The sequence below is a fragment of the Mobula hypostoma genome, chromosome 19 (assembly GCF_963921235.1).
Source record: "Mobula hypostoma chromosome 19, sMobHyp1.1, whole genome shotgun sequence".
NCBI classification, from domain to species: domain Eukaryota; kingdom Metazoa; phylum Chordata; class Chondrichthyes; order Myliobatiformes; family Myliobatidae; genus Mobula; species Mobula hypostoma.
In genome coordinates this window covers 34,104,600-34,117,150 of record NC_086115.1, presented here as the reverse complement: position 1 = coordinate 34,117,150, position 12,551 = coordinate 34,104,600, and the positions used below count along the sequence as shown (strand labels likewise).

The 12,551-nt window shown below is 45.2% G+C and overlaps 1 protein-coding gene across 1 annotated transcript; it reads right to left on the bottom strand.

The window, feature by feature from the left end:
- Window positions 1-2,993: 2,993 nt before the first annotated feature.
- LOC134358721 (interferon-induced protein with tetratricopeptide repeats 1-like) lies at window positions 2,994-11,270 on the bottom strand. The gene is made up of 2 exons (XM_063071176.1): window positions 11,139-11,270; window positions 2,994-4,865 (listed from the first exon to the last, which is right to left on the bottom strand). Exons 1-2 carry the CDS (start codon window positions 11,150-11,152, stop codon window positions 3,431-3,433), a joined length of 1,449 nt encoding a protein of 482 aa, XP_062927246.1. The 5' UTR covers window positions 11,153-11,270; the 3' UTR covers window positions 2,994-3,430.
- Between the last annotated feature and the right edge of the window lie 1,281 nt (window positions 11,271-12,551).

Genomic DNA, 12,551 nt, shown 5'->3' with positions numbered 1-12,551 from the left:
TCCATACCTCCTTTCTTCCCTTTCAAGGTTCTTTAGTAGACCCTGATCTGGAGTTACAGGCTGACTTTGGCACTTTGAGGAAATGTGACTGGTTCTCCGGGCCACATGTTTGGCCGCTTTTCGATATGCCGTTGATGTTTTGCTGGGGGGGGGGTGGTCATTGCTTTGCTGCTGCTTATGCATGGGAGGGGTGATTTGGGGCTCTAACATTTAACTGTCATTCTTTCTTCAGGGCACTCCTGTTTTCGTGGATGTTTGCGAAGAAAAAGAATTTCAGGATGTATATTATATACATTTCTCTGACATTAAATGCACCTAATGAACTGATTGAACAGTGATATCCCCTGCCCTGAAAGCTGTAAGCTGTTTGGGTGCCCTCTGCCCACATCAAATGATCGCACCATGCGTCAGGTTTGCTGAGGTTTCTTAGAAGGCAAGGGTGGTGCAACCAATATCCGAGTCTCTTCCTGAGTTCCACGAGGCTCTATCGCATCCTCAGGCGACGGCAACAAGGTGCTTCAAAAAGTCCTTGCACCCCTGGGAAAAGGGTCTAAGGGTCTGCATATTGGAGTCTTTCCTCTCCGTGGGACCTGGCAACTGGATCCTTTAGGCTTAGCTGCAAGATTTCCATACTGGTTGGGCTGGAGATTCCCTCTCTCTAGTTACCGTGCGGCCTCACTAGGCCGGGCTGGGACACACATATTCACATTGGTCGGAACCGACTTGTCTATCCTTGAGGGCAGGACTAGATCTACAGAAGACTTAAGGCTACTTCGCACTGAAGATTCCCCTTGTTGATCATGGGTTCTGCTGGGACAGCCAAGGGTGTCCGAGGATTAGGGGTATGAGTGGCTGTCAGTAATATAGAAGTTAATGTGCTACTCATGTGCTACACCTCCTCCCTCACTACCATTCAGGGCCCAACACAGCCCTTCCAGTTCAGGCGACACTTCCCCTGTGAGTCTGTCGGGGTCATAAGCTGTGTCTGGTATTCCCACTGTGGCTTGCTCTATATCAGTGAGACCCGACGTAGTTCGGGACACCATTGTGCCAAGCACTTTTGATTTGTCCACCAGAAGAAGTGGGATCTCCCAGTGGGCACCTATTTTAATTCCACTTCCCATTCCCATTCTGATATGTCAATCCACAGGGTCCTCTATTGTCACGATGAGGCCACACTGAGGTTGGAGGAACAACACCTTATATTCCATCTGTGTAGCCTCCAACCTGATGGCATGAACATCGATTGCTCAAACTTCTGGTAATGGTCCTCTCCCCACCCTTGCCTTCACCAGTCCCCGTCCCTTTTCCCTTCCTTCACCTTATCTCCTTGCCTGCCCATTGCCTCCCTCTGGTACTCCTTTCCCCTTTTATTTCTTCCATGGCCTTCTATCCCCACCTGTCAAACTCCCCTTCTTCAGCCCTGTATCTGTTTCACCAATCAACTTACCAGCTCTTTACTTCACCCTGTGTCTCCTGGTTTCACTTATTACCTTGTGTTTCTCTCTTCCCTCCTCCCACCTTTCAATACACTGCTCATCTTTTTCTCCCCAGTCCTGTCGAAGGGTCTCGGCCCAAAACGTCAACTGTACTCTTTTCCATAGATTCTGCCTGGCTGGCTGAGTTCCTCCAGCATTTTCTGTGTGTCACTCAAATTTTTGGCATTGTCCATTATTCCTTTCAACATATTTTCACTCACTTTGAACTTCTTTCTTTTTATTTCCCCTGACTGAGATGGCACCAGTATTTGGAAATTACACTGTCCCACAGAATTTCCTGCCTACTATGAAGAGGGATTCTGAAGGTTTGCTGAAGAGCTGCAGCGACTGTTGTGTTATGGGTGGAGAGACTCACAGTTACACTGAGTGCTTTCAATTGCTGGTCATGTCTCTTTAAAAAATTAGTTTGGTCCAATGATGTGAGGCCCTGCCCCCTGAGCCTCTTGTGGACAAAATGCCAATGTGGACAAAATACAGAACCCTTGCCAACTTTAGTGCTGTAGGCATGATGTTGGGTGATTCTTCAGACAGGTCGACCACTTCAGCTCATTGACTGAGCCTGGTCCCCTTGGGTCTGTGTAAATCTACTACATCCCCATACCTCCTACCTACCTGCAAGGAGTGATAAGGGTTACTTTTATAGCGTTGTCATTGTCACTATTACAGAGGCAGTGTTCTAGGTTCAATTCCCACCACTGTCTGTAAGGATTGTATTTGTTCTGCCTGTGACCACATAGGTTTCATCTAGGTACCCCAGTTTCCATCCACATGCCAAAGCTGTTTGCTTTAGTTGGTTATTTGGTTACATAGGTGTAATTGTGACAACTGGGCCAGTGAGGCTATAGTAATGGCTGAATACACAAGCCTCTTCACCAATTGACAATTCAATCTCTGCCTGGAATTAAACTCAATCTTTACCATTGATTCCCAACTACAGGATAGCCCCATGGAGTGATTGTGTCCCCAGAGAACCATTTATGTTGTGATTTTGACAAAAAATGATCAGAAATGCTGCTTCTTTATGATGTTGTGTTTATTTTTTCAAACCCAAGGCATGTAAGATCAAACATATTTAATATGCCGAGTTATTTGGGGGTAGTCTATGAATTCTGTGATGGAATATTTATGGCACTCAAACTGCTGTAAGGTGGGGAAATGCTGAATTCTCAAACAACTTCTGTGGTTCTATCTGATTAATTCAATTGACTCGTATGGTGTGAGAATGGCAATCATCCCTTTCACTTTAAAGTTCAAAATGTTTTATAATGTATCAATAAGTACATATTGACCAGAGATATCATACTTTTTGTTATTCTATTTTGAAATTCCATTAATTATGCCCAAAATTCTTCCACTGCCATTCGCCAGTCATCCCCCCTTCCAAGCCATTCCTCCATCACGCTGAGCAGCTTAGAATCATGCTGTTAAGGAATTGTTGCTTGTGTTCTTTTGATTTTTGTCAAGACAAGACCAACCTCTGCTTTGAAACTTTAATGACCAGACATATCTGAAGAGGAGATTTTACAATGATTCTTAAGATACAATCACACTCGAAAAATCATTCCAGAGTTACACTTCTACATCAAAATACAGGTGAAATGTAAAATACATTCAATGGTTAATAGTTCAAACAAACCAATCTGGAAAAAGATTCGATTTCTCATTTAACTCCACTTGCTGCAGTTTCCTAAATCCCATCTTTCCAGAATCCAGAGAAGCACAACTAAATTCAATTTGCTCAGAGTACATGAGGAATTAATATTTCTTAAAGAATCACAATAATTGTGTATAGCTACAGTGAGACCATTTTTGCAAATCAAACACTAATGAGTAAGACAAGGTGCTAAGAGGATATAACTAGTAAAGCAACAACCCACCAAACCTATCCTCAGAACAGAACGAAAAGCATCTTCTGAACATCCCAGTGGTGCTCAGATACGTAACTGAGAAAGAGCATTCACATATTCCTCATTGCCAGGATCAAACTCCAAGGCCTTCTCAAAGTATTCGGTAGCTTTACCCTTGAGCCCATCCAGCTGATACAGAAATGCTTTGATACCAAGAGCCTTGCTGTCATGTGCATTTACACGAAGTTTCCTCTTTGCCCACCCCTCCAAATTCATGAGACATTTTTCCCGTTCTCTTGAGTTATATTCAATTTTCACTCCTTTCAGGAAGAGGCTGACAGCATTTGTTTCGGATTTTTTCTGGTGCAGTTCAAATAACCCAGCTTCCAGACATATGCTCTGCATATTTTCGGGCCGAATGTCCACTAACTCCACCAATCTACTGTAAATCTCCTCTGCTCTGTAATACTCCCCACCTATTATGCAGGTGTCTGCAAAGTCCAGTTGTGGTTTAACAGCTGACCTTGGACGGTGCTCAAAAGCGTTTTCAAAGTGATACTTGCATAGATTGATCAACTCAGCTTTCTGCTGAAATTCAGGATTGCGAGGAGATCTGCTACGCGAGTATTTCAGCTTACTTCTGTAGCACAATCCAAGTTGGTGGTGTAAGAAACAAGAGTGTGGAGTTAATTCTAATGCTTGTTTCAAGAGCCCGATTGCTTTCTCCACAGATCCCCTTTGTCTATAATATTTTGCAGCATAGCGAAGTACATATGGAAGATCAGAGTTCTTCTGCAAAGCTTGTTCAACTAATTCATTTGCTTCCTCATTTTGCCTTAGCCTCTGCAGTTTTAGAGCCAACAGCACCATGGCCACAGCATCATCTGGATCAAGCTCCAGTACTCGTCGGAAATACTTCACTGACTGACTCTGATCACGACTCTCTGGGGTTCCAGAAAATGCTTCTAGACGAAACAGTGCAGTCGCATATCCCATTATCCACTCAGTGTTATCAGGGTCTTGTTCCAGAGCCTTTGCAAAACATTCCTTTGCCTCCTCATAGAATTCAGCAGCAGAACTCAGCAATGACCATCCCTTCTCCCCGTACACCTCAGGGATCATTGCTGTATAGCGAGGGCCGTCACTGAGCGGTTTACAGATCATCTCCAGCTTGTCGAGGTAGGACTGGGCCTCGGTCAGCTGTCCCATGTGGTAATGCACCCAGGCAAAGTTTCCATAGGTGATGATGCTCCTTCTTTCAAATTCATCTTTGTGGTTCTCCCTCAGAATCTTTTCAGCTTCCTTTAAATTTTGAATTGCTTCCTCACATTTGCCCTGCAGACAGTTTACAAAAGCGAGTTGGTTGTAGGACTGATCTTTATACTTCATATTCATATCGATAGAATCTTGCAATCTGTACATCACATCTTCCAAGTCAATAGTTTCCTTCTGTGATCTCCATGTGAAGTGACACTGCAGCTGATCGAGCTTCTCTTTCAATAAATCTCCCGGTGTGTTGCTGTGAGAGAGAAAAAACAAATTTTTAAAATTATGGCATTGAAAACCTGGAAACGTTCAGCCTGTCAGTCTACATCTGAGGAAGGATGCTTTTCCCCAAACAGCCATCAATAGTCAGACACAATGTCTAGAAGACCTAGAACATCAGTAACATTAGTGAAATAAAGCGGTTTTGTGAACTCCATTGAAGTCTGGCAATTTGAGTTACCAGACCAGTTCACAGTGCAATTGCATAAGCAATGTCCCCTGATCCTGCTGCACATTTCTGAAAGAACATAGACCAGCATAGAACATAGAACATGTTGTGCTGACCTTTAACTCTACTCTAAGATCAACTCAGTCTGCTGCATTCTCAGAAATGAGATGAATTTGCCGCACCATGAATACAGCTCCTCCATCCTGTCCTGAAAGCCGCTAGGGACTGGGAATTATGACAGTTTAGAGCAGCATGTTCCTCTGGTATATTACCTAAGTTCGGAATGCACCTCATTAGCACCAATGTTTCTGGCATGTTGCCAAAAACAGATGTTACTCTAACTAGCCTTTGTTTCCCAGTTTCTCTTTTGAGAAGAAAACAGGAATGTTGCAGGACTTAGACAGATTAGGAGAATGGGCAAGAAAATGGCAAATGAAATACAATGTTGGAAAATACAGTGTTATGAACTTTGGTAGAAGAAACAAAAGTGCAAATATTTTCCAAGTGCGGAGAAAATCCAAAAAATCTGGGATGCAAAGGGACTTGGGAGCCCTTGTGCAGAATACCCTAAAGTTAACATTCATTTTGAGTTGGTAGTGAGGAAGGCAAATGCAATGTTTGCATCTATTCTATGAGATCTAGTATCTAAGATAAGATGTGCTGGCATTGGAGAGAGTTCAGAGGAGGTTTAAGAGGATAATTCTGGGAATGAAAGGGTTATCATACGAGGAACAGTTGATGGCTCAGGGCCTGTACTCGCTGGAATTGAGAAGGATGGGTGGTATCTCATTGAAACGTTTCGAATGGTGAAAGGCCCAGACAGACTAGATGTCGAAAGGTTGTTTTTCATGTTGGGGGAGTCTAGGACAAGAGTGCACAGCCTCTGTTTGAGCGGAAAACACGACTGGTTAGCCTCTCACTAACAAGCCAATGTATTCAGCGGTGAGAAACCCACCACTCTCAAACTCCGGACATCTAGGACTTGGGTCCCAGCAGACTGGGAGAGCCAGGATGTATCGACCACCCGCACCCCAATCTGAGCGAATACTGTGTAAGTACTGTCCCCATGCATTTCACCATCGGCAAGAAATAACAGATTGTACACTGTGTACAATTGTAAAGAAAGTATATTTGCAAATTTCAGCTTTATTGAAGTTAGCAGGAAAAAAAGGAAAAAGTAAAAAGTTAAAATTATTATCACCAACATGTGATGAGAAATTTGTTAACCGCAGAAGCTGTTCAATGCAATACATAATCTAGCTGAGAAAAATAAATAAAATAAATATAATAATAACAATAAATAAACAAGTAAATCAATTACATATATTCAATAGATTTAAAAAGTGCAGAAACAGAAATACTGTATATTAAAAATACCAGGGTAGTGTCCAAAGATTCAATATCCATTTACGAATCGGATGGCAGAGGGGATGATGCTGTTCCTGAATCGCTGAGTGTGTGCCTTCAGGCTTCTGTACCTCCTACCTGATGATAACAGTGAGATATAAGCATGCCCTGGGTGCTGGAGGTCATTAATCATAGACGTTGCCTTTCTGAGACGCCGCTTCCGAAAGATGTCCTGGATACTTCGTAGGCTAGTAGCCAAGATGGAGCTGACTAGATTTACGAACTTCTGCAGCTTCTTTCGGTCCTGTGCAGTAGCCCAACCAGACCAAACAGTGATGCAGCCTGTCAGAATGCTGTCCATGGTACAACTATAGAAGTTTTTGAATGTATTTGTTGACATGTCAAATCTCTTCAAACTTCCTGGCTGAATATCATCTAATTACAGAAGATTACTGTAGATCTCCTTCATTTTGTAATACTACCCATTTCTTAAACATATAACTGCAAAATCCCCTTGTGGTTTAATAGCTGATATTGGACGGTGCTCAGATGCCTTTCCAAAGTGATACTTACATTTATTAAACAACTTTGCTTTCTGGCAAAATGCGGGATTGTGAGAGTTTCATTTAAATTCTGAATTGCTTCTTTATTGTTTCCCTGCAGACAATTTATGAAAGCCAGTTGGTTGTGACACGTGGCTTGATATTTCACAATGAGATTTACAGCATCTCATATATCACATCTTCCACGTCTATGGTTTCCTTCTGAGGGCCCTCTTGAAGGGACACTCAGGCTAATCGAGCTACTCTTTCAAAAAATCTCTGTGAGTTGCTGCAACTGAAGAAAATTCATGAAATTCAACACCTCATACATGATAATTTTTTTACATCATGACTTGTTACAAAGCCGAGAGTTATTGTATCCTCCAAACTTTAAACAACACATGAATAAATTTCATGTTGTACATATACCTAGCCCAAATGGAAGTTACTTTTGTTTTATATTTGCATTATTACCTATACATCCAGTTGTACACTTTATCATGTACACCTGTACACCTGCTCGTTAATGCAAATATCCGATCAGCCAATCAGGTGACAGCAACTCAATGATGGACCAAAGGCCTATTTTTGTCTGTGTGACACTGACATCCTCTGATGTCTTACTCTCAGCAGTCTTGGTACTGCTAAGCATCCAAAACGGTTCAGAAAGTGTTGCAGATACTAGATGTGAAAATAACAACAAAAAGTACTGGAAACAACAGGAATTCTGCAGATGCTGGAAATTCAAGCAACACACATCAAAGTTGCTGGTGAACGCAGCAGGCCAGGCAGCATCTATAGGAAGAGGCACAGTCGACGTTTCAGGCCGAGACCCTTCGTCAGGACTAACTGAAGGAAGAGTGAGTAAGGGATTTGAAAGCTGGAGGGGGAGGGGGAGATCCAAAATGATAGGAGAAGACAGGAGGGGGAGGGATGGAGCCGAGAGCTGGACAGGTGATAGGCAGAAGGGGATACGAGAGGATCATGGGACAGGAGGTCCGGGAAGAAAGACGGGGGGGAGTGACCCAGAGGATGGGCAAGAGGTATATTCAGAGGGACAGAGGGAGAAAAAGGAGAGTGAGAGAAAGAATGTGTGCATAAAAAAGAGTAACAGATGGGGTATGAGGGGGAGGTGGGGCCTAGCGGAAGTTAGAGAAGTCAATGTTCATGCCATCAGGTTGGAGGCTACCCATACGGAATATAAGGTGTTGTTCCTCCAACCTGAGTGTGGCTTCATCTTTACAGTAGAGGAGGCCGTGGATAGACATGTCAGAATGGGAATGGGATGTGGAATTAAAATGTGTGGCCACTGGGAGATCCTGCTTTCTCTGGCGGACAGAGCGTAGATGTTCAGCGAAGCGGTCTCCCAGTCTGCGTTGGGTCTCACCAATATATAAAAGGCCACATCGGGAGCACCGGACGCAGTATATCACCCCAGTCGACTCACAGGTGAAGTGATGCCTCACCTGGAAGGACTGTTTGGGGCCCTGAATGGTGGTAAGGGAGGAAGTGTAAGGGCATGTGTAGCACTTGTTCCGCTTACACGGATAAGTACCAGGAGGGAGATCAGTGGGGAGGGATGGGGGGGACGAATGGACAAGGGAGTTGTGTAGGGAGCGATCCCTGCGGAATGCAGAGAGAGGTGGGGAGGGAAAGATATGCTTAGTGGTGGGATCCCGTTGGAGGTGGCGGAAGTTACGGAGAATAATATGTTGGACCCGGAGGCTGGTGGGGTGGTAGGTGAGGACCAGGGGAACCCTATTCCTAGTGGGGTGGTGGGAGGATGGAGTGAGAGCAGATGTACGTGAAATGGGGGAGATGCGTTTAAGAGCAGAGTTGATAGTGGAGGAAGGGAAGCCCCTTTCTTTAAAAAATGAAGACATCTCCCTCGTCCTAGAATGAAAAGCCTCATCCTGAGAGCAGATGCGGCGGAGATGGAGGAATTGCGAGAAGGGGATGGCGTTTTTGCAAGAGACAGGGTGAGAAGAGGAATAGTCCAGATAGCTGTGAGAGTCAGTAGGCTTATAGTAGACATCAGTGGATAAGCTGTCTCCAGAGACAGAGACAGAAAGATCTAGAAAGGGGAGGGAGGTGTCGGAAATGGACCAGGTAAACTTGAGGGCAGGGTGAAAGTTGGAGGCAAAGTTAATAAAGTCAACGTGTTCTGCATGCGTGCAGGAAGCAGCGCCAATGCAGTCGTCGATGTAGCGAAGGAAAAGTGGGGGACAGATACCAGAATAGGCACGGAACATAGATTGTTCCACAAACCCAACAAAAAGGCAGGCATAGCTAGGACCCATACGGGTGCCCATAGCTACACCTTTAGTTTGGAGGAAATGGGAGGAGCAAAAGGAGAAATTATTAAGAGTAAGGACTAATTCTGCTAGACGGAGCAGAGTGGTGGTAGAGGGGAACTGATTAGGTCTGGAATCCAAAAAGAAGCGTAGAGCTTTGAGACCTTCCTGATGGGGGATGGAAGTATATAGGGACTGGACATCCATGGTGAAAATAAAGCGGTGGGGGCCAGGGAACTTAAAATCATCGAAAAGTTTAAGAGCGTGAGAAGTGTCACGAACATAGGTCGGAAGGGATTGAACAAGGGGTGATAAAACAGTGTCGAGGTATGCAGAAACGAGTTCGGTGGGGCAGGAGCAAGCTGAGACAATAGGTCGGCCAGGACAGGCAGGTTTGTGGATCTTGGGTAGGAGGTAGAAACGGGAAGTGCGGGGTGTGGGAACTATAAGGTTGGTAGCAGTGGATGGGAGATCCCCTGAGTGGATAAAGTCGATGATAGTGTGGGAGACAATGGCCTGGTGCTCCTTAGTGGGGTCACGATCGAGGGGTAAATAAGAGGAGGTATCCGCGAGTTGTCGCTGTGCCTCGGCAAGGTAGAGGTCAGTACGCCAGACTACAACAGCACCCCCTTTATCAGCGGGTTTAATAATAATGTTAGGATTAGTGCGGAGGGAGTGGAGAGCAGAGCGTTCCGAAGGAGTGAGGTTGGAATGGGGACAAGGTGCGGTGAAGTCGAGACGGTTGATGTCCCATCGGCAGTTGGCAATAAAGAGATCCAGAGCAGGCAGAAGACCAGAGCGGGGTGTCCATGAAGAAGAGGAGGGTTGAAGACGGGAGAAGGGGTCATCGGTGGGGGTGGAAGAGTCCTTGCCGAAGAAGTAGGCTCGGAGACGGAGACGGCGGAAGAAAAGTTCCGCATCATGGCGAACACGGAACTCGCTGAGGTGTGGGCGAAGGGGGACAAACGTGAGGCCCTTACTGAGAACAGAACGTTCTGCCTCCGACAGTTGAAGGTCGGAGGGGATGGTAAAGACCCGGCACGGATGAGAGCTGGGATCAGAGGGGGGAGGGGGGAGGCTGGGGGTGTCAGTGGAGAGGGGAGGGTTGGGGTGAGAGGAAGATGGAGCCTCTGAGGGCCCAGGAGTTGACGGTGGGATCTGAGGAAGACGGGGCTGCGGAGTGGTGGTGGGGGAAGGGGAGACGGGAGTCACAACAGCAGCACATAAAGACCCGGCCTGGAGTTCAAGGCTGGAGTCGCAGTTGGTGGTTGCGCGATCGCTGTGAATGTGTCCATGGTCGTTGCTGGAGTCCGGGTTTTGAATATGTCCTGAGGTGTTGGAGCCGCCGAGATCAACGGCAGGGGCCGCAAACGAAAGTTCATGCCTGCTAGCGTCGGGGCCGGCAGGCTCTGGAGTCCGTAGATGTAAGATCTTGCGATCTTTGCCTAACATGACAAAGTCAAAGAAACGGCGATTGCAGGCGTGGATCCGACGGAGGATGAAATAGCGGGTAGGACCATTACAGACGGCGAAGAAAGTGTCCCGAAGGTGTGGAAGGGTCTGGGATAGGGACACTAAGTACCTCCTCATGGCTGAAGTTGTTGAAACAAGTGACTGGGCTGTAATCAGTTTAACTGGGAGATAATTTCTTGCAATGAAAGCTCATTGGCCTGAAATAATAACTCTGCTTTACCATCGACACAAGCAGCCTGATCTGCCTTTAATGATGTGCCTATGAATGCACAATACCAACACTGTGCACCAAATACAGTTACATAAATGCATTTGGCATACTTCCGTAATCAAGCTTCCGTGCAATGGTTAAAAAATAAATTTAAATACAGAAATTAGTACAATAAATTAAAAAATAAATTTTAATTTACAGTGTTCCGTACCTCATTATGTTCATTAGAAAAAACTTTCTTTGAATTTCTTTCACAGCTTCAGATGGACTTTTAATGCTGAGTCAATGGAGAAGGGTGTCCTATGTTCCAATTTCCTGGTCTAACAGGTTGTCTGCAACTTCCTGATGGTGAATAGAAACTTATCCAAGAAAACTAAACCAGCTTTTATGAAGAAATGATATCACTAAAACAACAATGCAGGCTGATGCAGAGCTCTCAGGATCCAATAACAAAGGCAGGCTAGGATAGCAACAGTAATGAATAACTTGGTCCATCAGACCCAACCTGATTGGCTGATCTTTTATCTGCCTACCTATCACCTGCTGGTCATCTCACACTCTCTTTTACCTATTTGTGTTTCCCTGCTTTTACCCTCCCCAGAGTTCTGTGGAAGGAAGAGAGAGACATTGTTAGCAGTGATGTTCTCAGAGCCAGCAAGGGCCTGTGGCTTTCTTGGATACAGCTTTGCAGGTCTCCAAATTGAAATCTGAACTGGATAAGCAAGATTGTTCTACATTAAACTGCACCCACTCCATCACTCCATCACCCCATCACCCCATCACCCCAGAGGGTAGTGTAGCGACCCCTAGAGGACAGTGTAGTGAGGTGGCAGAGGCAGTCCACAGTACCCTAACACAGTGCAGTCAGGCCTACAGTGGTTTCATGAGCATAGTTAATGTGTGACAAACAGCAGTTCTGAAATACAAGGCTTGCCTCTATCGTTCCTACGCCTAGAAATTCCATTGCATAGCACAATATTTTTAAAGTTTATGAAACAAATTTGATTTAACCTGGAATAAATTATATTTGTTCTCAAATAACTCTACTCATAATATTCTACTGCATGCACGCATAATGGCACTGTGCAGCTGAATTTTATCGCCTTTGAGGACCAGGGACTACAATGTGTGCTGATTTATAACTGTCTGGATCCAGAGCAACACACATCAAAGTTGCTGGCGAATGCAGCAGGCCAGGCAGCATCTCTAGGAAGAGGTACAGTTGACGTTTTGGGCCGAGATCCTTCGTCAGGAACGCCTGCTGCGTTCACCAGCAACTTTTATGTGTGTTGCTTGAAATTCCAGCATCTGCAGATTTCCTCCTGTTTGCTGGATCCAGAGACTTGTTTGTGAGGTCATGCAGCACGTCTGTTCTTACCCCATTGTCCTGCCCAGGGTCGGACTTTAGACAAGGCTAGGCTGGGCTGCAGCTTATCTACTGATGTCTACTATAAGCCGACTGACTCTCACAGCTATCTGGACTATTTCTCTTCTCACCCTGTTTCTTGCAAAAATGCCATCCCCTTCTCGCAATTCCTCCGTCTCCGCCACATCTGCTCTCAGGATGAGGCTTTTCATTCTCGGACGAGGGAGATGTCTTCCTTTTTTAAAGAAAGGGGCTTCC